Source organism: Seriola aureovittata, chromosome 12 (genome assembly GCF_021018895.1).
Source record: "Seriola aureovittata isolate HTS-2021-v1 ecotype China chromosome 12, ASM2101889v1, whole genome shotgun sequence".
NCBI classification, from domain to species: Eukaryota; Metazoa; Chordata; class Actinopteri; order Carangiformes; family Carangidae; genus Seriola; species Seriola aureovittata.
Window position 1 is genome coordinate 10,605,443 of NC_079375.1, and position 24,854 is coordinate 10,630,296.

The 24,854-nt window shown below is 38.9% G+C and overlaps 1 protein-coding gene across 7 annotated transcripts in view; it reads left to right on the forward strand.

Annotated features, from left to right (window-relative positions):
- Positions 1-24,854, forward strand: part of pde1cb (phosphodiesterase 1C, calmodulin-dependent b) — a 91,304-nt gene that overhangs the window by 51,815 nt on the left and 14,635 nt on the right. For all 7 annotated transcript variants that reach the window (XM_056391105.1, XM_056391101.1, XM_056391099.1 and 4 more), the window contains 7 exons: positions 16,450-16,563; positions 17,864-18,046; positions 19,441-19,507; positions 20,201-20,317; positions 20,805-20,945; positions 23,403-23,503; positions 24,582-24,710. In XM_056391105.1, the coding sequence (XP_056247080.1) occupies positions 16,450-16,563; positions 17,864-18,046; positions 19,441-19,507; positions 20,201-20,317; positions 20,805-20,945; positions 23,403-23,503; positions 24,582-24,710 (852 nt within the window). The remainder of the gene's footprint in view (positions 1-16,449; positions 16,564-17,863; positions 18,047-19,440; positions 19,508-20,200; positions 20,318-20,804; positions 20,946-23,402; positions 23,504-24,581; positions 24,711-24,854) is intronic.

Below are 24,854 nucleotides of genomic sequence, written 5' to 3' on the forward strand. Positions count from 1 at the left end.
AGGAGCTCTAAACAAATGCTTGAAGCAGAAAAGGACTTGAATGCAGAGTTGTATGTCAAACCCCATCTGCCAGAGGAGATGAAAAGGCTCAAAGGCTTTGACGAGCTGTTTAAAGAGGAATTATATCAGCAACGTCCTCTATTCTAAAACAAAGGACCTTGAAAAGAAACGCAGTGAAGTGAGGCTCCTCAGTTATGGAAGCACAAATCCACATGTAAATGGAAGTAAGAGGAGGAGAATAAAGCAGCATATGGAAAACAAAAAATTCAAAAGTTGTAGTTGAGGCCTCTGAGCTTACGGAGAAACTTTGACAAGAGCATATGGGAGTCCAAATGCCCAAAGGCTTTGACAAGCTGCTTAAGGAGGAGTTCAGCGAGAATGAAATGCATCACAGAATGAGATGAACAACGTCCTCCATTAAAACAAATCCAGGACTTCAAAGAACAGTGCAGCAACGAGTTGTTTAAATTTTTGGAGATGTGCATCCCGCTGCTTGCCACTGAAACAGCCCTTTTTGCGCTGCACAATTTGATTAATTAAATCTCATCTATGATCAAGTGAGGAAGTTACTTCTCATCTAATTGGGTCTTGCACAAATACTTATTCCGTATCAGTGAACCTTCCTCCATCTGCCTGTGTAACGGCTTTGTTCAAATGACTGTGTCACTTCATCTTGTTTACTCCAAAGTCTTTAACTGTAAATGTGTTTTTGAATCGTTCTCCAAGGCGTCTCACTTTCCGCAGCACGAGAGAGGTTTTTTTCACACATCTCAGTTGTCCTAGATTGGTTGTTATTGTTCAGAGATTTGAGTTTCCTGTGCCCACATGGGCCTGTCAGGTTGGGGAAAAAAAAAAAAAAAGTTTAAATCATTAGCCTAGCGATAGCATTTGACAATGACAACACCTGCTGCTGGCATCCAGTGTGGTGCTAGCTAATCAGTGCTGGAAAGATTCCTAAGAATAACATCTGATTGTGAAACCAGAGTGTTTCTGGGTTAATCGCTATTCTAAGGTCATTAAGAAGTTTCAAGTGTTGCATAGCAATTAGATCTAATTGTGGAATGGGAGTATCTTGTATTTGTGACTGGAGAGATGGTTTTTAACCCTTAATTAGTTCTGGGGTTTGGTTGTTGTGTTTTCAGCAACACATTACTGATATTTCTACAGTTTTTATACTGTTGGCCACTGAGCAGCATTAATAAAGCAGCTTGGGGTTAAGTGGTTTGCTCAGAGGCATCGGGGGGGGGGGGCTTTTCCGCACTGTGCATTCCTAAAGCCAGTTGCAGGGACTTGAATCGGTGAATCGTATGCTTTCAAAATTGCTTTTTGCAAATTCTACCACTGCCTGCAGCTTCACAACTTTATATGAGTGTATGTGTGTACTCAGTGTGTGTGTCTGACAGAGACAGACACATATCTCTACTCTGCATGACTCATCTGACATGGGAATTCAGCGACCTTGGAAGATCTGGTCTTTTCTTATTAAGTTTTTGTAAGTGAATTACTGGCCTTTAATGACCCTGTTATGAAGTGGAGACATGGTGGACAACACTGAATGAACAGAACAGATGACCAAACATCATGGACCATGGACATATGAGACCTATTTTACAACAGAAAATGTTAAAAAGCAGTATTTTCAATAATTAAAGGTACTAGAGCTTTCAGTTTGGTTCTGTACCCTGACATACACAGTGAAATAAAAATTCATTTAACCTCTCTCACTACATAACAGCAGAGCGCTCTCATGAATATCAAGAGCAACGCCACTCTTTTATTTCAAAGTTTTCTACATCAGCTTCAACATTTATCTGGGAGCGCAGCTGCCTAACATTTGCTTGGCTTGTTTCTTTCAACTTAAGATCCTGACCTGCAGTTAAAATAGGTAGTTGAAAACTACCAAGATTTTGAAAGCGTATCTAAACAATGTGGCTTAAAACAGGATAAAAAGTCAGCTTTGAGGTTCAGGCAGGCAACCACAACGCCGACACATGCACGTAGGAGAAGATGCCATTGACCATAAGTGAAATCACAGATTTTTCTAGGTTTGAAAATTGCTGGAAACATAATGATAATAATAATAAGAAGAAAAAGAAAACCCCTCAACAAAATATATAACAAAACTCAAGTCATTTTGACATTTTAATGTAAAAAAGTTACATATTGTAATATACCCTGCATGACAACTGAATCATCAGCAACAACTCAGATTTTGTCAGTGACTCAAAAACGTAGACTACGACATTTGGGGAAAAGGAAATGTTTACTTTTAGGTTTTACACTTAACCAGTCTGGTTAAGATGTATTGGGTCATAAAACATTTACTGTGTCATAGTATCACTTTGTCAGTTCATGGCAACAAATATCTGTTCTGACAGCAAAGGAGTTTACTTTACTTACACATTTTCTTTGTGCCTCTGTCTCCTATAGACCTGTGCTGGAAATGGAATGCATCCTTTAATCTCTCAGATTATGTAACTCACGCACAACAGCACGTTGGGGATTATTTAACAGCACTGACACATGTAATAGGAGAGAGCATCTTTGACAGGACAGTTAGTATCGTATGGTCGCTGGAGAGAAATCGAGGAAGGGATTTGTATGTGAGATTAGAGACGTGGACATTGATTATTTTACTTTACGACATTTGGTTTTAATTTTTTCGTTTTTATACCTATTAGAATCACTCATTATGATATATTTTCAGGAATTTGTTTTGGTAGCCTTGATGGAAAAACATAATGTCAGTTCATCTAGAGTGCATACTGAACTGATACGTATGGTACAAGGTCAAGATGTCACATTGTAGATATACTGTAGAGAGGGGGATACAAATGTTCCATAACTGTGTATGTTTACTGTTTCCTCCTGTGAATTGTTTGAGTGACAGGAGCTGTACAGATCCTCAGTGAGGTCAATTAGTGCACTTGGGTTGTTTCGTGTCAGGCCACTGAACTTTGATTACACACTAAGGTTTCTGTAATTTCAGATATCTAACTGTGTTTTGCATTTTAACAGACTGGAGTAGCTGTGCGGCAGTGTGTTGAATGTTTGATAGAGCTGCTTCAGTCTGCTGGCTTTGCTAATCAGCTATAACAAAGAATAACACAGGCATATTATCTGGGTGCTGTGGTAGCATTTCCAGATATTAATGCAAAAATGAATTACATGTTGCTTTACTGTGGTGAATTTAGTGAATGTTCTCCCTAGCTAGATAAAAATAAAAGGTACAGATAAAGTCTGTTTAATGTCATGCTAAACATATTAAAAAAGGTAATGTTAGCATTTATAGCTATATATTTACCAGTCTAAAAGAAATGTTTATTCACCAAGAGCTGTCTCCAGCGGTGGACAGCAATGCCAATTTCAACTTGTGACTTTTGCTTCTATTTCTATCACTTTCTATTCTTTTCTTATACTTAAGTTAGAATGCTAACCAGCCAACCCCAACCTGGTCCGCCCATCTTGTCACTTTCCGATACCGAGTCACTGTAGCAGAGAGTGTATTATAACCTCTTGAATTGTAAATGCAACGATGACTGAAGTGCTTGATAAGTGACCACCACCATCAGATCAACAGATATTACAAATTTGTTACACTTTACATTACTGCAGTCTACTTTTTAGGGGATATCCAATCTTGTAGGAAGCCACAGGTTTGACTTGAAACTTATTTGAAATATATAATTCATACAATAATCATCATGTAAGTATCTGTTTATATTTATGTTAACGCTATCATTGCATGGTGAACTGGTGGCGGGCTGCTTTGGGTTTCCTCTTTGTTTTGCTGTTGACCACAAACTTCAAGGTTTGACTCTCCAGCACTATACCATAGGAACACACAGCTTTTTGGTAGCTGGCTCTCAAATTTTACATGCAAAAAAGCTTCACTAAAACACCAAAAAAAAGTTGAGTTATTAGTGGAAGTCTTAAACACAAAGATTTATAGTCATTCTAAAAGCTAATCTGGAAAATGGCAATAATGTAAATTGTGGTTAATGGGCTAAAGTATGCAACCATAAGTACTGTCCATTTTGCTGCTGAAACACTGCAAATTTCCCCACTGTGGGATTACTAAAGGACTGTCCTATCTTATCTTCAGAACTATAAATATGACATGTGGGATACGTACTGAACACTGGTTTCCTTCAATTGATTAACAAATGATTAACACCTTTTGAATAGTTCCCAAAAGTATTTTGCGATAAATTCACAGGTTCATGAATCTAAGAGGCAGGATCTAAGGCATCATGAGACATTTATTAGATAAGATGTATACTATAAACTTGAATGCTGTTAGATGAACCTTACTGCACCTTTCTACTGGATAAAAGGCCAAGCTTCTGAAATGCACTGTATCTGAAAGCATGTCAAACATTCATGTCTCTGGCAGCACTAGGACCTCGGTGGCTGGTTCCCGTGATGCGAAACAATAGGCTTGTTATAGAAGATTTCAAAAACATTATTTTCCTTTTCCATTGTCTATTACTCAAATCCTTCTCCATGCTTTCATTTAAAGCCTAAAACGAAAGGCGGACAATAGCGCAGTCATTAACAAGTCCATTAAATCCTTAATTATGCGATCCTCCAGTGGTGTCTATGTTCCAATAGGCTCGAATTCTCGCCGCAATGTTGTTTGCTGCTATTTGACCTCCTATTCCTCACTACTCATTTCTGCTCTGCTAATTAATGGCGTGAGTCATGCAACGACAGTATTAATTGACCATGCCTGCTTTTATCAGATTTCATGCATGTTAAGTGACTTGTGTTACCTAATAGTGATTACATTTCTGCAGATTTCAGCTCGAGAAAAAGATGAGGTGCGTTACTTTGTGAAGGGTAATGACAATGTAATGTGATGTTTAGACAGACACTTTATTTTGACAGTCCAGTGCTGTCAGGTTATTATTAAAGTGTTAACCAAATGTCACTTCACACGTTGAGTCTCCTAGAAATGACATTGGTACATTACTAATATGCAATAGCAGATACGTGTTCAGTGCAATGTAATGCCCCTTGAATTTTGTTTTTTAATTAATGTAATGACGTTTCTCTTTTAATGAACATACTACATATTCCAAGTTGCAAATGTTGATGCTGCTAAACATTCACTGATAACGAATTTTATTTGTTTTCCAAACTATATCCACTCATGAAATGCAATATCCGCTTGTAGCAACTGAAGCATGATTATTGTTTTTTCATGGTTATGTTTAGTCACTCAAGGCATTTGGTTAAGATCAAGAAAAGATGGTGATCTTGATTTTAATACTGAAGAAGTCAAAAGTCACTTGAAGCATGACACGTAACATAATATTTACTTTATTAACATTATTAAGTCACTAATGTTCCCTGTCTTTGACCATAGTGTTTCTGTTGGCTAAATTAACCAGACAAACTCTGGCCTCCAGTCACAGTCTTCACTCTGTACATACACAATCCACCACAACCAACTTGTCACTCCTCTTTAAAAAAAACAAAACAAAACATAAAATCATTCGTATTGGTGACAGAGTATATACAGTATATATACAGACCTTTTTTTAACTGCAACTTTAATTTCATCATACATTTCATTTTAAGCCTGAGATGAACCCAAATCCGGAAATCAGATACAGTATCTATTTGCATTATTTGAATCACCTGACCCATGTGTTTGAATCACAGTGTTTGAACATGAACAAAATAGTTGTACTAATGCAGTATACCAGGTCATTTTTGAATACCCCTCCTGCAAATGTTTTCCAAGCGGGTGTCAGGTTTTCCCTCAGTCGTGCCAGCAGTGTGTTACTCTACAGTATATGATTAGCCAGCTCTCAGTTTCCCTCTGGCTACAGGCCATGCTCTTAGGTGCTCCAGTCTCTGTTGCCTACTGTAGCTGCATAACAGTGTCACATGAGGACTAGATCATGCAGTCGAAATACAGGCCAAAACACTCACATGCATACACAAAGTTACACCGGTGCACGCAGTCTGATGCGTCTGTGATGCAGTGCTGACTGTCATGCTTTAATGCTCCTTGTGTGCAGACCGACTGCGTTCTGTTAAGCTGTTGGCTTTGTTTTATTTCCCTGCAGAACAAATGACTTCCCAGAACTCACAAATTGCTTACTAGGATTAAAGGAAATGTAGTTTGGATTTAGAAAGGCTTTTGGTTCTTGTAGACAAAACACAAATACATGCACGCTTGCTCATTAACACAACCAGATTGATATCATATTTATTAGCCTGTATAATATCTGGTGAAAACCAAATGTTCTCTCTCTGTGTGGTCAGTCAGCATGGAAGATGAAGCACCGTACTCTCCATCTTTTCTGTCACAAGCTTTAGTCTAAAGGACGTTCTTTCAAAAAAATTGCTGTACCTAACAAAGTAAGCGCTTTGTCAGAGCTGTCCAAATCAAACCACGGAACTGTTCCAAAAACAGACCGTTTTCTGACTTGCCAACTCTACGGTTGAAGGTTCCAGTAAATGGTATCATTAACTGCTTAATGTGATGTATTAAGGACCTGGATGACGGGATTGTGGGACATAGCACAAAGACAGGTCTATCTTCAGTCTAAACCATTCGGATACAAGAAGTTAATAAGCGTTTGGACCATTATCATTTCGCAAGAAGAGAGGAGAAACACTGTGCATCCTACAATATAATATTGGTAAAACAAGACTTTCGGTAAATGCATTTGAACTGCATTTTTTCCTCATCCTACCAGTGCCATCTGACAATATAACAGGGTTTGGCTTCTTACCAAAATTTTTATTTGGATGGATGTCTGTAGACAGCTCACCTTCCCTGTGGCCAGTTACTGTAACGACTTCATTCCTCTCGCGTAATTATTTTCTGAGGACAGTGTTATTATATCATCCACTGTGGAGTAAACCTTATTTAGATATCAGTCATGGACACAAAAAACATTATTGTAACATTATTCTTTGCATTTTGTTAAAATTAGTTATTTTACTGACGTAGTGTACGTGGAAAACACAAAGACTCCAACTGCACTCCCGTGCACTAAACGCTCTGCTTATATACATCTATGTATAAGTACACAACTCCATCTCATAAGCTCACGTCTCAGGATACTCCCACCTCATAAAGCTGCCTAAAGCAACCTTTAACATCATGGGCTCCAAATGGCAGCGAAACATAATGTTATGAGCTTAATAACCAGATATATTGCAGTGTGATGTGAGCAAACTGCACACAGTCTGCCTATGTTTACTAACCAGCCTGTGAATAGACTCAAAAGACGTATATTGCGTGATTAAACCAGACACATGGATTTTATTTGACCAAAGAGGGACACTTTACAGCATCTGAATTGGAGGTGGGTCGACCTTCACAACCCACTTTAGATAAGAGTTAATTTTTTTTAAACAAAAGTCCTGTCTGGCGTGGCTTTGAACCGAAGTTCAATGCTGTGCAACTGCATCAAAGGCTGTAAAAAAAACCTTTAATGCCTTATATGGAGCTGACTGCTGAAGTTCAAAGTCAAGAGGTAACTTGTGTAACCCTGGCACGCTGTCTCTGCTTTATGTACATGTTATATAATTGGGCGTTATAGCAATATCCCAGTGTGTGATTAGTATATACATTGATAACTTGTATCTGCCCAATATAACGCACTACTGTGTAGAGTCTTTACCCAGTTCCAGTGGATGATAAACCAGCCAAGAAAATTGACCCAGGGTTAGTGTCATTTTTTAAAATTACGTTTCGGATATTTATCTGTTATAATCTACTCAAGGACTTTTTAAACTCACGTGTCATGTGCACTTTTTTTTCTACAGTTTTAAGGTAACCTGTGACAGCACTGCTAATTTTAATTTTCGGTGATTACATAAAACAAATGACGGCATGGTATCTCAAGATAGCTCACAGGCTTCTGTTTGGGGCCTTGGATAAAAGGCATAAAAGGTGGATACTGAACAAAGAATGTACATTCGGTTTATTACAGGGTCTGATCACGATAATCTCCTTTTGCATCTACAGTAATGTTTTGGACACATGTCGTTTCTGTTGGTGCCTTTATTGCATTAAAATGGAAACCACAACATTCGTTTCACCTTCTTCAATATGAACAAAGGATCTTTCTTTTTATTATTATTTTTTTTAATTGTGCTCATAGCATTATTGAAGACTTCTTTACTTCATCTTGTGGATTTGATTGGCAGACTTTGACATGAGTGGGCTGCATTCAGCCAACCACTGATCTTTTTTAAGGTTTCTTCTGTCCTCCGCCATTCTTGTCACATCTGTCATTTGCAACCTCCCACGGGAGAGGCTTTGTTTAGAACAGATATCGGAACTTTTTGAAGGAGTTACCAATATTGTTTCGGAGAGAGCGCTCGCTTGCACTGTAGCAGTATTTGTAATTTTAATTAGAGCCATCAACGGCAGCCTGAGCCTGCTGTAGCTGAATCCCACCCAAAACTGAATGGCCGCCAACGCTCAGTGTGGGTGTCACATTAACATCGGTATTTACATACAGTTCAAGCATTTAGCTCACATTCCGAAGCTACACGGAGCAAGAGAGGAGGGAGGCTGTCGAGGATGTTTTAACAGGACACAATGGCTTGTTCTGTCTGTAATGGAGATGTTTCTGAATCCTGAGACAATATTTTGCAATGTACAACAATACATTTCATTTTGAACACAGCTTGTCACTGTAAGAGAAAACATTTGGTTTGCTTTGAATTTGTCAGATAAACTGTCAATCGACCCCTTCATGGTTTGAGGAAATTCTCCTGGTCTCCTTTGTTTTACAAATTTGTCATAAACGCCCAGACTGCTGTTCTATAAAGAAAATCACTTTTAGGTTGCTTTTCTGTCAGACTAAATTGGTGTTTTGCATTTATGTTTTCTTTTTTCAAAGAAATCAAATACTTTTTGATATATTTTTTTGTCATTTTACTGCTGAAAATTGGTTTTCGTTTATTTAACAACAACAAGAAACTTCCAGAAACTTGGAAATGATTTGCTCGGTAATCAAAGTGAATATAACATCTTTTGTTCTGGTCAGTGTTACTTTAATGTGGCTTGATATCTGCTGCTGAACTACTAACTGTCAAAAGAGTAAACCCACAAAAGATACAGTTTAAATATGTAAATACTCAAGTGTAGCATGTTTGTGTCCATGAAGAATCTTGAAACTCAAGGATAAAATAGCAAGTCCAGCTGCTTTTCACTTAGACTTCATTATGACTTAAGAAAGATTAGTTTAATGCACCAATGTATATTCAACATGAAGATTTCAAAACAAGACATTTGAAGATTTCGGCTCTCCAAAGTTGTGAGAGGCATTTTCTTTGCAGCTTTTTGATATTTAATGGACTAAACAATTAATTGAAAAAAAATTATTGATAGATTAATATATAATGAAAAAGTAAATAGACATATACTTCACAGGCCCTATCATCCCTTCAGTTTTGCATTGATATCTTTTATACTTTGGGCAGTATCGCTATGGAACAAGTATTAAATTGCATTCTGTGTTGCATTAAAAAAATGTCTTAAAATATGTCAAAGTTCAGTTCTGCAGAAACCCTGCTTTCAAAAGCAAACCATATTCACATCAGGGGATTTGTATGATGCAAAGAAAACCAATGAATTACATAAAGAGTACAATTGAAAACTGTCATGTTCACCATAATCAATAGAAAACAGCTCTGAGCTAAACACTGAGCTGTTGTGGTTGTTTTTGTTGTTGTTGTTGATGATCAGACGCCAACTCCAGATTAAACCATGCCTCATGCCTTCCTGCTTTAACCCACCTGTCTCGTGAAAATATAGATGTCCTGGGACTCCAGAGTTTTCTATTGATGGATCTGCTGCAGTCACAAATCATGGTGGAGGCTGCAGAGAATGTGGCAGTGCAGCTTAACTGAGTCATTATGTTTTTACAGGCCTTGTTCTGCTTATCAGCCCAAAACCTGTGTGTGCATTCCCTGAAAGCACGCTAATCTCCCTGGGTGATTACATTGACCCCAGGCCATTGATTACACACCGTCTAGGCTAGAATGTCTTTGGTACACAGGCAGTGACCAGTTTATGCATCCTGCCAATGCTCTCATTCCCCTCTGCTCACCCAGCCCCAATTATCCCTTCCCCTGCTTTCTGCTGTGTGGAAAATAGACTGCGGCCTCTCAAAGCAGACCTGTTTTTATTATGAGTTAGGTCAGACACATTTCAATGGGAGGCATTTATTTATTTATTTGTTTTTTCCAGTGGGTACATGGAGAATTTATTTATTTTTTGCCATTTGAGTGACAAAGCAATTGTTACAGGACGGAGAAAGCTGTTGCTACGTAACCTTTCTCCTGTTTAATTTCCCTTTTTCCTTTTCACGGTCACTTCTGGCTGTCACAACAGCTGTCGAGAGGTTGAGCTCCACTTTACACTGCAGGGCAGCTCGAGTTTGACACCAGATCATTTCAGAGCTCTCATCTTTTTGCCCATTCCTCTCTCTGAGCAGGTCAGTTGAGGCCAAACAACTGGATGCTATAAGAATAGAGGGGGGAAATGCTCTCAACCTGAATTCCAACTGTAATCTCCTCTGTGCTCTCTGCTCACCCCTCTGAGGGAAAACAAATAAATCTTTCATCTTCAGATATAAAGCAGGCAGCTGGAGGCTCATGTGTTTGCCTCGCTCTGTCACCGGCCTGCTTAACCCCGCCACCACTGCAATTTATCAATGTAGTGTGTGTGTGTGTGTGTGTGTGTGTGTGTGTGTGTGTGTGTGTGTGTGTGTGTTTGGTGGGGAAAGGGGGGGGGATCATCCATGAGACAATATTAGGGATTTTATGTGTTTATTTAGGATGGTTAGGGGCTTGCTATATGATGGTAACTGATGACTAATGTTTCATATTCTATATTAATGAAAAGAAATGTATCTGAAAGTCTATTTGCAACTCTATTCATAAGCGCACCGTTCGCTTTCCAGCTCTCATGCTCTCGTAAATGCACTTAAATCCCTGCAGTTAAAACACCTGTGCCTGAAATTGTGCTAATCCACCTCTTAGCCTACACTGCTATTCTACTACTATTCACAGTGCACACACTAAGCCAAAAGGTCTGTAATGACATAGTCAGGGTGGCACTGCACCTTTACTCCTCACATGATGACAGCTCAAGTACATATCAGTGTTTTCTTTGTGGGTTTTTATACCACTCAACACCAGCATATTAGAGCTCGTACGGGTCAAGCTTTAACAGCTGACCCCAGCTGTCAGTGAAATATTGAGCTGTCAAACAGGAGCTATCACGCAGTAAGTCTAGAAAGCACACATCAAAGATCCTGCTCCTCAGCATTGGAGCTGGTCTGGGCAGAGAGCTGTCTTTTATTCCACTCCAGTAAACTCTCTGTCAAACTGCAACGTTTGCAGGTGACACCAAGTTGTTCGGACTGAAACAAGACAAATGTCTGAGCTGCCTGTTTTCAGGTTGGTTTATATAACCTCAAATCATAGACTTGTGCCAGAGGGCTTCACAAAAAATAAATGATTCTCTATCTTTAGACGTTGGTTTCAGATGAGGAAACGTACACATTAATACAAGAGATTTGCACAGATGATTACAGATTCAGGCTTAACCTTGAATTGATACTGTACCCAAAACCTATAATTTATAGGTTCTATGTCCAGGTCTGGACAGGACAGCATCTGGGTCTGGACCCGGACCGTAGTCCATATTATGCTATTTACCAAAAATCTATTCTTTTTCACTGCTCTATAGTAGCTGCTGCTGTTTTAGAGTGGGGAAGAAGAACTGATTTCTGGGAAAACTGCCGTTATCTGTGTCTGAAACCGTAGTAGTTTATCAATACATTACACGCTGTGGGATCGGTGCATAGCATAGTCGCAGATTCCCAATCTAGTATTTTAGACAGTATCGGAGGCTTTTCTGATAGTAGAATTGGAATTGGAACAACTCTACTTTGGAGCAACACATGAAGCGAGAACAGCTGCTTTTGTATTTGAACCTTTCAGACAGAAAGGTTGTGTGCTTGTGTGATGATTTGAATGGACTGCAACTGTGGAAAAAGAAAGTGTATATACTATTTTCCTCCGCTCCTGTATCCTCAATGTGTTTCAAACAGTCGCAATATTTTGAGGCTTTGCTCGTCACAATACTTGCACCGTGTGGCTGGTATATACCATAAGTCACATACAGCGCCAACTAAAGCCAATACTTTCACTGTATCTATCACTACTGTCAGCTGTGCCTCATGTATATGTATTAGCAATATTCTCAGAGTGGCAGCTGAGCAAAATTTCTTTCAAGGCAATACTTTCTATATGCACTTATGTTAATCTCTTCTGTTTTTGTTTTTTACACTCACCGGTGCCAGTATTTATACTTATATCTGTTCTAATCTTCATGAACACTTACTAAATGGTTTCATAAAATTTAAAGCATGTAGAGCAGCCTGTATTATTTATGGTTCCCTCTCTTCTGTGTGTATTTTTGCTGCTTATAATATTTGGGTTACTGCACGGTCAAATGAGAACTCCTTTTACTTTTCTAAGGTGCATTTTAAAAGTGTCTTTTTGATGAGAGATTGAACCAGTGAGAAGTTGATAGTGAAAGGAAGTGAGAAAATTACTTCACTGTGTTCAGCCATAGCAAATTACATGGCTGTTGCTCCTCCACCGTACCAGTTTTTCTCTGGCTTAAACTGAATGTTTCAGTTGGCTCTCAGCCCAGGAGTTACTTTGGGCCTGACCCATGCTATTAACACAGCGTGTTGCCTCCCGTTCTAATGACAGCAGGTGAAATGAGCCAATTTTGTTTTGCTTGGCAGAGACACTGATGTATCATACATCCTGGCACTTGTCTCATCCTCACAAAAGTCTTTCTCTTTGGTTTTAAAGGGAAGCTCAAGTGGTTCAAAAGTGTACAGCCTTGACAAAGCTGATTTTAGAGAAAAGAAAGAAGAAACACTTTCTTTCTCTAAATAGTTTCTCCTTTCATCTCAACGCTGTGGAAAAAGCATTAATTCTCACTTTGGAAACCTGCTGGATGCTGATCATCTAGTAAATTATCATTAGGCTGAACAACAGAAATCGATTGGGCATTCAGTTTAGCCTGTTGTTGGACAGACAAAAGCAATGAGCCTGTGACAAAGGTTTTCTACAGAGCCAGTCAGCAGAGACAAACATTTCTTTCAGTGCATGTGCTAATGTCAGTCAACATGGGCTTACAAATAAGCGCAGCATGCCAGCACGAGCGCGCTACAAGATGTAAAGTCAAAGCAAATGACCAACAGAGAAAAATTCAACATTGTATGGTGAATTATAGTCTGACAGGGAGCTTTGTTGAAGGAGCGAGGGGTATGATTTTCCTGTTCTCAAGTATTAGCAGGGAAGTTCACTGGCACACAGCTGTTCATAATAACCATTATTAGTGCCAACCAAATCACATGTGCAGTGATTCTTACAGCTCACCCCTCATCCATTCACTTCCTTATGATCCTTAAAATAGCTGTCAGCTTAAAGGAGATATTACCATGTGAAGCAGCTGTTGTCATAGTTAGGAAAAAAAGAAGAAACATGTTCATTTTGTTTGTGCAAGGATATCAAAATGTCAGTCGACCACTTTTGCACAGGCTGACATATCTCAACAACAACATTCATGGTCCCCAGGGGATTAAATCCTACTGACCGCTGTGATCCTTTGACTTTTCCTCCAGCGTCGCCATCAGATTGACATTTTTTGATTTTGGCTCGGACTAGAAAATGATGAATTTCCCAGAAAATTTTATTTCAGATATTCAAGATCCCTGTAGGATAAACTCTAATGACCTTGTTGATCCGGCGTGTTTTCCTAACCCTTTTATCTCACTGTCTTCCATATTTTGTACCGACCTTCATGGTTCCCAGAGGATGAACCCTACTGACTTTAGCAATTCCCAGAGTTTTTGTTAAGTGCCATCATGCAGTTGACGTTTATGACAAGTATCTGATGGATTACTGTAAAATTCAGACTTTCTTGCAGGGGATGAATTTTAAAAAGAATTTGTGTTTGTCCATGGTTTCTGACCAAATACCAGCGAGTGAGGCTGTTACTGTGCTGATGTACACAGCTGCTAGCATGACATCGCACCAGATTTTTCTGCATGAATATGGAAATTATGACTGTGCTGCTGTTTTGCAGAGGTGGACTAAAGGAAATGCCCAGATTATTATTTTCAGCATTCACCACCTCATATTATCGCATATCAGACAGAATGTCAGAGGTTAGCGTTGAATCTCTGCAGGCAGACAATATTGGATAGATGTGTGTCTGGTGGAGTGTAGAGCATAATGACATCTGGTAATGTGGAGTGGATGTTTCACTGCTTTACACACAACACTTTCAGGCCCCAACCCCAACTTTGGCCATTAAAAGGAATAAATGGTCCTAACTTAATTCATTAATATTTGTATTGAGACATCTCCACAGAAACATTTCTGATCCATCACTTGGTAAAATTGCAACCACCGTCAGGGAATGTAATCAATGAGCCCATCTGAAACCTTCTACTCTCCCACCTTTCTGCTTAATAATTCAACAACAAGCATAGCCTCTGTGGGCATTCACTGTGAAAGAGAGCACATGACCTCCAGCACAGCAGCAGGTGGTGGAACGGCAAGAGGCTGCAGTGTGCAGAAATTGATGTTAAGTTACTTTTCTCTTTAATGCTATTTTGGTGGCCTTTGCCAGGGCTTCTGCGTATTTTTAAAAACAGGAAACATATTGATCTATTGCCACAAGTGAATTAGTATTGAAAAATTATAACACAGAGGATGGTGTTTGATGATTTCAGCAATATTACACTTCTGACACCAGCTGGTTTGCAATGTTGTATCACTCAGTGTTCATTTATTAAATATAACCGAATGATTGCACACCAGAACAATGGTACAAGATGACTTTTGCATGTTGCAAAACTTACTGTAATGTAATATAATATAATGTCAGTAAATTGTAGTATAAGTATAAGTATAATGTATTATATACTGTATAGTGTGTACATATATATATATATATATATATATATATATATATATATAGCAACACTATAAAAGGACTGTTTATAGGCATGTTTAAATTGTCATACACAAGCACTAAACTGCAGTTGCTTACAAAGTTATGTCACCTCCAAATTGAAGCTATAATTACTTTATAAAGCATTTTTCTGTCTTTAGGAATTACTTTTGGAGTGCTCAAGATTTACAAAAATAGAATCTGCACCAGTCAAAGGGCGAAACAAGTGACACTGACCCAGATATTCAGACAGTCTGATAAAATGGAGCTGTCAGTGATGTCAAAGGCGTCATAGTAGGAGCACAGAGAACTGCAATATTAAAGCTATTTTAATTCTAAATAGTCTACACATGCAAATGAGTCCAAGCAAGAGTCTGCAGACATCAAAAGTCTGCAATTTTTCGATTGAGCAGACCTTTCAAGCAGCAGACGCTTTGACTTGTCGTAGCAGGAAAAACACAGGTGGAACTAATGACCTTAACGATGGCTTCATCCCAATTAAGTATCCTAGTAGTGACGGAGCTCACACACGTACAAGAGATGGAGTGCAGCCATCATTAATGTTATCAATTACACCTGTGTTTGACAAGTCAGACTGTCACTTACGAGTATGACACTTAACACCAGCCAAGACATCTGAGAGGGAAATGTTATTTTTAAAAGGAGACTGAGAATCCCATTCGACCATAAATGGACCAGAAGGAAAACATATTTCATGTAACCTCTTTTCAAGTGACATGGCAGGATAAAAAAAGATGTCATTTCAGTTATTTATAAGGACAATGTGCATTAATCAACATCGTGTAAATGTACCAGTGTTAGCCAGCTGGCTATCTTTCAGCTGCAGCCCTTTAGAGAGCAATAGCAACGATATAAGCATTCTCCAGACAGCGCATAGCAGCAAAACATTAGTACAATAATACAAACGTATCCACTACTCAGTATATGCAGCCGTGCAAGTAACACAAAGCAACAAAAGCCAAGCGACACTGATTATAACCAGTTTTAACATATGCACACATGCAAAGCTGCTATAAGACACTAACAAAGAATTATATTGTTGATTTAGATAAAGATATTAAACGATGTACATATTATATATATATAATATTATACATATAATATTTAGAAAGTTGAAACGTTTTCTAATGGCGTACTGCTGGTCAGTTTGTATTTTTATGTTTTCATTTATCGCTTCATGTTAATTGTATTTTTCTATGTTTAACTTTATACCGAGAGGACAGTTTTTGTGTGTGTGTGTGTGTGTGTGTGTGTTTGTTTTTTCACAAAAACAATCTTGCCTTGTGCAGCTGAAACCCAGACCAGATTAATTGAATATCAGTTGCAATTATTTTGTCATTTGAAGACAGCGGGGGAGTAATCCCATTTGGTAAATGACTGTTGAATCTCTGTTTTAGATTAAGATGTCTGGTGAAGCAGTTGGAGAGAGGAGAGGCTTCCCTCGCTGACCTCAAGAAAAACCTTGAGTATGCTGCGTCGGTGCTGGAATCCGTTTACATCGAGGAGACAAGGTAAGAAAACAATAGTGGAACAAGTATTCATTTATTGAGAACAATGGTGCAGCACTGATGACAGCCAGACTTTAGAAAATGGATGATTATCATTAGTATGGCAATTGATCTGCATTGTACTTCTTAGTTTCATTTTAACCAATTAGTCTCTCTACAGTGAATGACAGACTGCATTCACACAAATGCTTGTTGACTTACTTACTTACCCTACATTACAAAGGGAAATATTGCACTTGTTACTCCACCATACATACTGTATTTTACAGCTTTAATTGCTAGTTACCATTCACATTAAGATTTAACTAACAAAATATATGAACATTTTATAAAATATCATGCATTATTATAAATTAAACTGAACTAAAATTAGCTCCACATTGACCAACATTTAAGTAATGCTTAAATGTTAATGCATCAATAACAATGATCTATAATATAAATATAAATATAAATATAATTACTATATATATAATATAACACTGACAGGGGTGTACTTGTAATTTTCATTCTTAAAATTTCTTAAAAGCCTCTGTACCGTCATTTAAGAAGATAGATGATAAAATTCCTTTTATGTATTTATTTATTTTTTCTGTTGTGTTCTAAAATTAAAACAGCATATTTTGTTCTGCTGATCATTTGGTTAAGTATAAAAAAAACAACTTATTTGAGGTCCTGGAAAGATCTTTGTTATGACAAATTGCAGTTAAGGCTTGGTTAAGGTTAGAGAATATACCACGCCATTGTAAGTCTACGGTTAAATGCAGGTCCAGAGTCAGAGATATGAACAGGCTTATGGAATTATGTAAGCCTCTCGTCATCTAGTTCCAGCCAGATTAGGGCCAGCGATGGCATGACCACTCCAGGATGGAGGATGATGAACTATCCAGTGCAGAATGCATGTAGCACCATGATTATCAGTGCGATGTGAATGCTTTTCTCTTTGCCATAAGATCATGTATTCAGTTCAGAGGGTGGAGACCAACAGGCTTTGCTCTTGATCCCCACCGTACACCCATGTCAACACAACAGGGTAGATGCGGAGAATTATGTCGCACAATTGGATTTTGAATTCTGCCTCATGGTGTTTCAAGAGGCCTGGGATGTTTTGATGTTACATAAGAGGTGATATTTGATGGACAGCGTTGGGATTTCGGTTTGATCCCCAGTGAAAGTAAACCTGCGATAAATAATAAATATGTGAGTAATCCTTTAGTCTCTGCATCTGTCTGCTTTTACTTTGTTTGTTTCTTTTTATATTAGTTTTTTTGTTCTTCAATCCCTCCCTTCTCTCTTGTTGCAGACGTTTGGTGGACACAGAGGATGAGCTCAGCGACATTCAGTCAGAGTCTGTGCCCTCAGAGGTGCGGGACTGGCTGGCCTCCACCTTCACTCGCCAGATGGGCCTCATGCTGCGGCGCAATGAAGAAAAACCTCGCTTCCGCAGCATCGTCCACGCCGTTCAGGCTGGCATATTTGTTGAGAGGTAAACGTCTGTGTGTGTGTGTGTGTGTGTGTGTGTGTGTGTGTGTGTGTGTGTGTGTGTGTGTGTGTGTGTGTGAAAACACAACCACAATTACACACAAGCACACAGTTGCTGACCTTTATCTTTCCCCACCTGAAGTTGCTGATCTATCAACAGTCAACCCAAAGCAGAGTAGCCCAGAGCGACTTAAAGCAATTGTATCAACATCTTTAGTTTAGCCTTGCATAAGGAACGTATGACCGAATGAACGTCTACATTGTTCCTGTCAGTTTCTCAGTAGGGACTTGAGACTTGCTTGATTCAGGTCATCCATCACACTGAACATTATGTCTATGTTCATCTTTGTCTACATTAAATACGATTTTTATACCCAAATTTGATTAGAATATCATTTTCAAGTCAATAACGAAAAAGATATATCATCATAAATGATATGGAAAAGTCTTCATGCAGCTCTACATGATGTGTGTACTGTTGTTTGTGAATGTTTATCATGCATACAACTAAAAAAGGGGTAAATGAGATAAAGGTGAGAGAGGCAAAACAGCTGCCAGATCCATTATTCCAACAAATATATTATCTAATTTATCCATTTTAGCAATGTAAAAATTCAAGGTTATTGTTAATGGTAATGCAGTGCATACTTCTCAAATCTATCTGAATTGTGTGTGCGTGTGCGTCCTTTGCAGAGTGGCACACTCACCTGAGTCCACCATACATCATCACGGCCTTGGCAAGCCTGGCTAAGCACAATCATTCAGAGAGTTAACAAAAACAGGTCACTCTCCAAAGGCAGTGCTCTATCACACACTAACATGCATCATGCATTTGTTGAAATCAGTAAGCTTCAAGTATGTAAGATATAATCTTTCTTAATCGGTTTTCACAGACATTTACAATGAAGACAGATTTGGAAAGAGGAAGAAACCATTTCAATTTGAAAAATCCTGAGAAAATGGCCAACTTGATATTGAGCTGCATTTTTTTTGGACACTATCATAACACAGCTCTTTTTGGAAATGACAAAATATTTACTTGTATTCCACAAAAACTGTGAGATGTTCAGCAACACACATCAACTTTATAACCTTCCAAATTATTATAAATACTCTCCTAAATCTCACGGGCAATTGCATTGCTTGTTTTGCATTTTGTGATTAAATTAATTCCTCACTTTTGACAAAGCTTTAAATCTTTGGCGTGTTAAAGAAAAACAGACTTACAGATGCTGTTGCCTTTTCCTCACAGTTTCATACTGCGTTGTGTTGATGTGAAGGTTCAGAGTGAATCTTGGTGGGGAACCTTCCAGGCTGTGGGTTGGGGCTTGAGTGGTAACCTCTGGTGTTTACACTCAGCGGTGCGCTTCATTTGATGTTTTTATCTCATCCAAACAGGATGTACCGACGTACCTCCAATATGGTGGGACTCAGCTATCCTCCTTCTGTCATATCTGTGCTTAAGGTAATAACATGTGCACACACATCTTAGCAGAAGGACACAGATGTGACTTTGTGCACACATAGACACGTGTGACTACAAACAGTTATTTATAAGAAAGTGATTTGCTCCCTCACTTTTTAAAATCATGTTTTTGTCCCCTTCACTTGTGCTGTTTTAAGGTTCATTATGAAAAATGTTGATATGTTCATCCGAGTCATCTTCATTTATTACCATGTGCCTGCCCTGAGTTCTGTCTCTCAGGCTACATACAGCATGACCTACCTTATCAGTGAAGGTTGTTGGGATTGCATGCAGCCTGAAAGAAATACCTGCAGACATTACTCAGGGCTGAAAATATGTTTCTGCAAACTTTGTTTTTCAAGAAATGTTTTTATGCACAGTTTATCTTCTCATAAACTGACGCTTGTATTGAACATCACTCAAAGACAAGACAGTATTGTGTTCTTTGCAGTAAAGATGAAAAACACATTATCTGTCAAAAAGTAGCAGGTATAATATCTAAAAGGAAACTAAAAATGATTTTATGTTTAGTTCGTGGACTACTAACATAAAATCAAAATCGTCATTGGATTTGCAGCAACATCCATCTCAACATTTTTTACTTTTTTAAGTTTCAGTTTTTTATTGAAGCGAATGAATACAGTGTTTAAGGAGAAGCTTGTCATTATTAAATGTTTTTCCTCTCCCACACAGAATGTCGACAAGTGGTCGTTTGACGTGTTCGCTCTTAATGAGGCCAGCGGGGATCACGCACTTAAATTCATATTCTACGAGTTGCTCACAAGATATGACCTCATTAGCCGTTTCAAGGTAAAGTCACAAGGACATAGCTTTGTTTATGTGAATCTACAAATATTCAATACAGATGAGAATGTCTGATATAATGGAAGCGGGTGCACTCTCTTCTCTCACTCTCTCACGAGTTAGATTATGTTGTTGCATTTCAACAGTGACCATAATACAAGGGGGGGGTTGGTCATACTTCATCTCATCTCATACTGGTGAAGCTCATTTTCCACAGCATCTTAAAGCTGAGGACACTCCACTTGAAGGGGCCAGCATCTGAGAGTAAATGACACGGGGAATTAAGCTGACATGGACCTAGACTTGTAGTCTGCAGTAATTTCAGTGATTGACAGTCCATGATTTTATGTCAATTTCAGATGCTGAGGGGACTGTGCACGCACTGAAATTGTATGCGCTCATCATTTAAATCACCAGGTCGCTCGTAGGAGTTTCATACCGCCTACGGTGTTTTTTGCTTGTTGACATTTGCTGTTGTTGTGTCTGCCATCAGATCCCAATCTCTGCAGTGGTGTCGTTCGTGGAGGCCCTGGAAGTGGGATACAGCAAACACAAAAACCCCTACCACAACCTGATGCACGCTGCTGATGTCACACAGACTGTACACTACTTGCTACTCAAGACTGGCATGGTGGTGAGTAGTACATGGACACCTTAGATGCCACGATGTTATCAGCATCTACTGCGCAGGAACCCGCCGGACATGTTGGTTCAGTTCCAAGAAAGAAAGCTCACTGGATTGAAGCTTAGTCTGTGAAATCAAGGGGATTTTGTCCTTATGGTATTCAGAACATCTCTGTCAGCTGACGTATGCCAACCCTAATTGCAGCTTTGCTTGACGTACAGCTTCTAAATATGGCTTTTTTTTTTCTTCTTCTTTTTTTTCTTCTTGGAGAATCCGTGTTCCGAATCCGAATTTTTTCATGAAAAAACACAAGAGACCGAAAGAAAATCACCCTTTAATCCCAGTCTTGCTCACGGCAGGTTTGAGAACATCAAAACCTGTCAAAATGTGACACTTATTAATGGTCACTGTCTCAGTGTTTGAAGTCAAATATTTCCTTTCTTCTTTATTCTTTTGCCGTGACATTGCTTCATTTCTATTCTCCATATTTCATGTTGCTTTTGTTCTTTTTCCATCGGGTGACCTATATTTCACTCCTTCCCACTGGAGTGACTTTAGGGTATTTCTGATGCTGCATTCATTCCGAAAAAAAAAAACTAAAAACCTAGCCTTGCTGAGTTCAAAGTCCCCAACCAGCCAGCCGCCCCCGCTTCCAGTGTTTTTATTTAATCACCTTAATAAGGTGCCTGCGACAGCTGTCGACATGGTGTGTTTCTTTGGGCAGTGCCTTGTGGAGTAAACCACATTACTGCCAGAACCACAGGCTCCTGGGAGAGCTGCAGAATAGCATCTATCATTTTGCAGGCCCTCCAGACTCCATTAAATCAACAATCAACAGGTCATTCATAAAGAAGGCCCATGAGGAAATATACTCAGGGATGGATCGGGCATCTTGCACCCATCACCCCGTTCTTAATGAGTCCACCATCCCCCACTGTTGATTAGTCACCGATATCGACTGGGCTTCCTGTGCTAAATCCCCACTCTCACTGTGTACGTGAGTGCACTCAGATGCATGCACATCTCAGAGGAAAATGCCCACTCACAGGTGTAAGGATGCTGCACACAGTCTGAGATTAAACATGCACAGCCATGGATAAAAGCAGTCCATATTCAGCACATTCTTTTGGCCTTAGATTTATTTTTAGCTTTAGGGTGGTTGTATATTGTTGGTATGATGAAACAGCTGTTTTCATAATCAGCTGAAGAAGCAGAGTGAGTTAGATGAACGCACTTGTACCGACAGACATTTTCACGTTAACACTCTACAACTTGCTGTAAGCTTGAGTCATTTCATGTGTTGAGCTTATTTAATACTTAGTGTAGTGGCATTTTGAGTAGTTTTTGCCTGTTTCTTGATTTTGTTGCGTTTTAATATTTTATCCTAAATTATATTTATTTAAATCTTTTGACAGTCTTAACTTTGTTAAGCACTTTACTGTACCAGCTGCTTTGAAAAGAGCTAAACAAATAAAGTTATTATCATTGTTCAATGACACTCACATTAGTATCGTGGATATGAAGCTACAACCAACTTAGCCTAGCAAAAAGATATACACCTCACTAATAACACTTTATATCTTGTTTGTTTAAGCCGTACATAAGGCGAAGCGTAAAAATACTAACCAGGCTAGCTTTTTCTACACTGTTGTGCTAAGCTAGCTGGCTGCTGGAACACAGACATGACAGTGGTATCGATGAGAGCTGCAACAATTATTCAATTAACTGATTAGTCAATCAAAATAATATCATTAACCGGCAACTATTTTGTTAGTCACTTTGGTGACTTTGATTTCATGTCTTTCTTTGTCGTACATGATAGTAAACTGAGTATCTTCTTTGCTGTAGTCATGAATTGCACCTAAAAAGGTTTAAACTTGATCTGAAAAAGTTAAATAGGAAACCATGATGTGATGTTTAGTCTCACCTTGTGACAGCATCAAGTCGTGGTAAACTTAAAGAGAGCTTACGTTCAGTAGCCGACAAACCCAACTGAGACACTGTCTGAGAAGAAGAAGGAGGAGTGTTGAAGTGACAGCTGGTCTTATCTAAAGTTTCCTTTTTGCTTTCCTGACCTTTCCTCTATCTCCTCTCTTTCCTTTCATCGCTGACGGTAATGTATTCCTCATGCCAAATTCTTCTCTCTGCATCCTTTATATCACCTTTCTCCTCCACATCTTTACGACATGATGTACCATTCCCTGCATCCCCCCCTTATTTTCCATTCACTGGCTGCCCATTCCTCTTCTCTAATTTCTGTCCATTCTTTCCTCCTGTGTTCATTACTTTCCCTTCCCGTCTCTGTCTTTTCCATCTCATTGCCTCCTCTCCTCAACACCCTTCCCTCTTCTACATGCTCCTCTTTTTATCCCTCTCCTCCTCCTCCTTATCTTCACCTTCCCTCTGTTTCCTCACATCCCACCCCCTGCCGTCCTCCCCCCTCGTCTCTTCTATCTCTGCCTCCAGCACTGGTTGACTGAGTTGGAGATCTTTGCCATGATCTTTGCGGCGGCGGTGCACGACTATGAGCACACGGGGACCACAAACAACTTCCACATTCAGACAAGGTAATGGATCATAAAATCAAAAATGCATGGCACTGACTCACCCGATCAATGTTTTCATTTACAGCAAGGGGGCTTTATATTCACACTGAGATCGCCTGCAGTGCAGTAATAACACTGCGGAGGGAAACGATCCAAATGAACTCCAAACTCCATGCTGCTGAGAAAAAAAGAGTTTGTTTGTTCTCGGAGACTCAAACGTCCTTGACGTTATCATTGATGAGCACTTCAGTTGATACAGAGAGAGAGAGATAAGACATTATGTCATTAAAATGCTAATAAATATTTCGTTATCGTTTGGAAAGTTAATAATTCTGTTGACAAACATTCTTTTCATAGTTAAAATGTGACAAAGTACAAGAGTCCAATTACTTCAAACCTTTATGAAATGATCCAGATTCTTTTAATTCACTATCAACTTTTTAAAATGTGTCTTATTAATATTTTCCAAATGAAGATATATTTCAGGGAGGAAAGCCCTCCAGATTATCCAAATAAAATCTTCATAAACATCTTACTAGCAGAGGTTTAAACACACTAAAAAAAGTTTATAACCTCCATTTAATCATGTTTTATTGTGTCCATCCTGTATATAAATGACACTGCGAATAAAACTTTATGTGTTTTAGATAAAGTAGAGGAAACCCTTGGGCTTTTTCCTCCTTTTTCTTGTTTGGATTTTTGGATTTTTCTCAAGAGTCCTCCCTTTTATATCAGACCTCCTTAAGAACATAAAGAACATGAATTATTCTCACATTTAGCATTTTGCTAGAGGTTTACCCTGCTAGTTGCCAGACTGCACCAAGAATGTCTTTTTCACATATTTTTTGCACAGCGCCCTCCACAGTGACTGACACACACAGACACAGACAGCAAAGAGAATGACCCAATAAATGAAACTCAGAAAGGAAAAAAGATTTTCAGATCTTTGGCATCCCAAAATCTGGTTCATTATTAAGGGACACATTTTACTGATAAATTTGAGAAGTAGCAACAACTTTGGGTTTGTTATTGCACTTCATGCTGTTATTCTAACATCAACCAGTGACAAACTTCTCCTCGGCTTTCTCTTGACCGGCAGGTCAGACACAGCGATCCTGTACAATGACCGCTCAGTGCTGGAGAGTCACCATGTCAGCGCAGCCTACCGCCTACTGCAGGACGACGACGAGATGAACATCCTCTACAACCTCTCCAAGGATGACTGGAGGTCAGAGAGACAGATACTTCGACAGACAGACAATAACAGATAGAGCGACAGAACAGTGAGACAGCAAAGGGATATAAAAATCTCCCATTCGCAGCACAATGTGAACTTGTCATTAAAAACTGGTGTTTGGTGGAGTCAAAATCA